The sequence below is a fragment of the Leptonotus elevatus genome, chromosome 4 (genome assembly GCF_054856555.1).
Source record: "Leptonotus elevatus isolate MCC_2025b chromosome 4, RoL_Lele_1.0, whole genome shotgun sequence".
Lineage (NCBI taxonomy): Eukaryota > Metazoa > Chordata > Actinopteri > Syngnathiformes > Syngnathidae > Leptonotus > Leptonotus elevatus.
The window spans coordinates 14,141,373-14,146,492 of record NC_141242.1 but is presented as its reverse complement, the minus strand read 5'-3'; the positions used below and the strand labels follow the sequence as shown (position 1 = coordinate 14,146,492).

General features: G+C 37.9%; 1 protein-coding gene across 1 annotated transcript; it reads left to right on the top strand.

Annotated features, from left to right (window-relative positions):
- Positions 1–3,193: 3,193 nt before the first annotated feature.
- Positions 3,194–4,861, top strand: LOC147175637 (galactose-specific lectin nattectin-like). Its single transcript, XM_086074722.1, has 7 exons — positions 3,194–3,261; positions 3,373–3,435; positions 3,564–3,591; positions 3,708–3,793; positions 3,907–4,038; positions 4,407–4,512; positions 4,581–4,861. Exons 2-7 carry the CDS (start codon positions 3,373–3,375, stop codon positions 4,649–4,651), a joined length of 486 nt encoding a protein of 161 aa, XP_085930848.1. The 5' UTR covers positions 3,194–3,261; the 3' UTR covers positions 4,652–4,861.
- The last annotated feature ends 259 nt before the right edge of the window (positions 4,862–5,120 follow it).

Here is a 5,120-nt window from a genome sequence, read left to right as displayed (position 1 = left end):
GGTCAGAGTCACCTCCGTGGACAACTCACGTTGCATGTCGCCAAACTTTCGGCCCGATGGTCGAACAAAAGAAGCCACCGGGAGATTGCAGTCTTGATTTATTATCAGTGTTGGAAATACGTTAGGTGACTACTTTTTTTTTTCATAAACGGGCTAATCTAACTAATTATTCTCCCTATATTTGAAACACCCTTGTTATATGAGAAATGCGTCGCGTTACAATTTATTTATTTATTTCAAGCCTCATAAGCTTTACAAGACGTTGCGAAAAGGCAGTTCACACCACGCCTGTCTAAACTATGTTAATTACGCAACAATGAGAAACTAATGACATTGTCTGGCAAGGTATCTAATTGGTTGAGCAAACAAGAGAACAAAGTTAATTAATGTTATTATTGTGTCAATCTACAATGTTCCTTCACCAACTCTTTTGCTGCCAATCAAACTTTAGTTGGCATAACAGTGAAATACAAGAAAAAGCTGCAAAACGTCTTTACCAGTAGTTTATCCATCAATTGACGTTCCAAACCGCTTATCCTCACTAGAGTCGCGGATGGTGACGGAGCCCAGCTGTCTTCAGGCCGTGGTCAGGGTACACCCCGAACTGGTTGTCAACCAATCACAGGGACACTCACAACAGGACTGGTTGTAAACGGGTTTATCTGAGGGGGCAGTCAGAAATGTGAAGGGGGCATCATATGTACACATGCGTCAGAACTTCTCTCTCTCTCTGTGCTTATAGTAACACTGTTACTTTTTTTTTTTGATTGAATTGCCGTGTTAGCTATGTGTCCAGCCACAACGTAGATAAGTGGCCTGGCCACAATAAGGTGGCAATCCCTCAAGGGGGGAAACTTAAAAATAAAATATCCTTCATCCGGATTTTATCAACCAACAACAATGCATATATCTTAACTAGATGGCCTAATTCTCAAACAAATGTTAAGTAAGACATCACACTATATAATAAATATTTACAAAACTGAAAGGTAGTCTTATGGCTAATAACAAAAAATACTTATTAAACTAATTTATAAAACACAACAGATACAAACATTTTATGTTTTATTTCATTTGTTCAGCTTTTTATTATTATTATTATTTTTTTTTTTACAGTTTAACAGTTGTTTGGCTTTTTATTTATTAAAATTTTTTTTTTACAGTTTAACAGTTAAAAAATCTCCCTTCGCTCCACTCCTCTTTCATTTCTCCCACTCCTCTCCACTCCACCCTACAACAACAGTCTCCTATTTCCCTTCGCAAAAACTCTCACAAACTCATCCATGTCAGACAGTCTTACAGCCACACCCCCCCCAACACCCACCCACACACCCCCCCACATGTTTGGTTTACAATCTTTGTGGGGCCATCTCAATGACCTAATGCATTTCCTAGCCCCTTCCCCTAACCCCAACCACCAAAATTGATTGCCTACCCCTATTCCTTACCCTAACCTAGACCATAACCCAATTCAAACCTAAACTCTAAAACCCTCAAAAAGAGGTCTAAACCTCTGTGAAATCACAAACTGTTAGCCCCACTATGTAACAAAAACAAGACCACGCGCACACACACACACACACACACACACACACACACACACACACACACACACACACCACCCCCGACAACACCACACCCCCCAAACCAGAGCCCCACACCCCCACCAAAAATGGACTTGCCACCAAACCCCGCTACCAACGCATTATTTCATTTAATATAATCATAATACAAAACCGTAACTAGGACAAAGGAAAAAACTGAATCAATAAATGAAATACAATAAATAACAAATAAATTGCACCTGCTCGAGAAATCCCTGAAAAAAGCATAATAACAATAACAATAATAATAAGAAATAATAATAATAAGAAATAATAATAAGAAATAATAATAATAATAATAATAAGAAATAATAATAATAATAATAATAATAAGGTAACTCTATGGAACATAAAACAATATATACTGTATATTCCTGCAATTAACAATTTATCAACCTGGGGTTTTCACCCAGTTTAGAACTGGCATTAACATTAACAAGTGTGAAGTGTAATCTAAAATGTGTCTTTTCTAACCTTTTTTGACGCAAAATCATCAATGACATCATCATACGAAATATGTTGTACAACTGTTTTGATTGATGCTGATGAACAAGCCCAGAGAGATGCTCCTGTCACATAGTAGACCTCAACCACGTTTTATAGTAAGATTAATAATAACACACTAGAAATTATTTAAACATCTATATCACATGCAGCTTTCAAAATGTCATGTCAAAGTATGTTAGAAGTTATTTAACTTGGCAAGTAAGTCAACATCAGCCAGATGTCTGTGTTGTGTTGCAAACACACTAAACTAGGTTGCCTATGGGTGAAATTAGTTCCATCACATGATGCCTCAATTCTATTAGTTGCTAGTTCAGCCAAACTAAATACCAAATAAAATACAGTCGAGTTTTGTGGCTAAGCAACATATTAGCAAGAGGCTAATAAATAGCCGATGTACAATCAACCGGAGTCACGTGACGTAAGCAAGCTTGTGTGTCCCTCGCCCCCTCCCCCTCTGCAGTCGCAAATTGATTGATTGAATTGGGTTTTTTGTTTTTTTGTTTTTTAAGGGCGCCTGCCTGTACGCCTTCACATTGACTGCGCCCTGAGCGGTTGCCCACATTGCCCATAGCAAAAACCACTGCTACGTGCATATTAAAAATGTGATTTCTCAACTTGTGATTTGAGGGGGCAAGACATTTATTTCAGCGATGCCCCCTCTTGCCCCTGCGTGTAGCCGGCCCCACATCACAATCACACCTATGAACAAATTCAATAAACCTGCCACACGTTTTGGGGATGAGGGAGAAAACTTAACATTGGGGTGTAACAAACAGTGGACACACAGCACAATAAGACACGCTCAGTTACCGGTTTTCAGACATTTAGTTAATTAAGACTTAATGATAGACTGCTGTGTTTTCCAACCTACCTACAATTTTCAGATGAAGATAGATACCTTAATTAGTCCGAGTTGATTTCCCAGTGACGCACTCTGGTCTAAAACCTGTTTGGCAGAGACAGAACAGCACTAATAAAGGTTCTTTGTTTTGTTTTTTGTTTGGTTACATGACTTTCTAATTAACAGATCTGGTCTTATGTGTCATGTGACGGTGACGTGATTTGACATTCAACATTGCAAATCTGCCAACCCAGCATATAAAAGGAATCGTTACTGTCGTTCTCAGCATCAAACATCACAACTGCAAAGGTAACTTTACATCTTACTTTCCAAACTAAATTTCACATGACTCTTTCTGCGTGTACTGTATTTTATTCTTGCATGGTGATTGTTATAAAGTATTTTTCTTATGTTGCGCAGATGGCATTTGCTCTACGCTTGTTGTTCCTCCTTTGTGGGATCAGTGGCCTGTTGACTGGAGTTGTAAGTCAAAATCTCACCCACTGACTTCAATAAACATATATTTCCTATTGTGTTTGATGCACTCTTGTCTTCCTTTGTGTCAGTGTTCTGCAGTCTAATTTTTACCAATGTGCTTTTCTTCTTTACAGCGGTCCATCAAAAAGACTGCAACCAAAGGTTCACAGCTTTGACTCTATGCTTATCGCAAATCAATGATTTCTTAGTTTTGTAACCATTGACATCAGATTTCATTGACACAATCCGTTTTTCATAAAACAACATTTGTGTTGCAGATAATAACTGTCCCAAAGGCTGGACTCGGTTGGACTGTTTCTGTTATATCTACCAACCTGATCCAAGGTCCTTTGCAGATGCAGAGGTATGGGAAGAAAATCACTTGTGACAGCAACCAGTTATTATCAGTCTTGTCTAATGAATGACGGATCTGAATGAGTTATAACAACCTCTTTTTTTTCTCCCTCTTTCCATCAGAGCGTCTGCAACATTCTTGATGCGAATCTGGCTTCCATCCACAGTCCCCTAGAAAATGCGTTTGTTGATGAATTGGCTCAAGCGGGTGGCGATGATGCCGAATTCTGGATTGGATTGAATGATGCTATTGCGGTGAGACATTGTCCAGCACAATTCCATTTGAATCCTCTCGCTTGTGTTCATTAGAATGTAATTTGTGTCCTCCAGACCCAATCTTGTCACCATATTAAAGGGATGAAGTGTTGAGTTGACTTTTTTTCAGGATAAATTGAGATTTTTCCTACAATTGTCTAATAACCCAAACTTGCCCTCCACAGCTTGTACCTCAGTGTGACGTTAAAAAAAACAAAAACAAAAAAAATAATTCACGATGATAATGTACGAGTCTAATAACGTTCAACAAACAAAATCAAGATAGAATGTGACCAACAAACAGCAGATGCAAATCCAGGTAATTGCTATCTTTCTGTGTGACTCATTCAATTTGATTTGTCTTTCAGGACGATGATTTCATATGGACTGATGGCACAATCAATGATTTTGATAACTTCATTGCTCCAGAGCCTGATGCCAATAATGGAGACTGTATTGAGGTTGTTTCAGACGGTAAGTAAAATCCGTGATTAAATATGCTAACACTACAATGATGTTATACTTAAACATATCTCTTATAGGTGCCGACTGGCAAACCGAGGACTGCTCAGACGACAACCCATTTGTTTGCATCACAGAGGTGTACCACTAATTGCTCCTAACTACCCTGTCTTGTCACAATGGCCTTCGCTCATTATAATGACTTTTAAGAGAAGCTCAAACTTTAGTGGTGTCGTATTTCCGGGATTACAATCAGGCCTTCTTTTATTCTTCCACAATGTTTACTTATTATTGACAACCAAATGTGTAATGTCAAAGAGCAAGCATCTGTTTGGTAAATAAAGGAATCTTTCTGCATCAATACATGTTTTGTGTCTTTCTTTATTAATTCCATTTTAAACCTGCTTATTAATTTACAGATGTAAAATCATTATGATAAAGATATCACGAATGGACATTGATGACCAAACTGCAGATTACTACTGTATTAAAGGCCTTTCCACATTTGATTAGTATGTATTGTCAAAAGGTGCCTACACATAAATGAAAAATTTTCTTTTGATACATTGTCACAAAAACGAAATAAAAATTCAAATAGTGCTATAATGAAAGGGGCAATG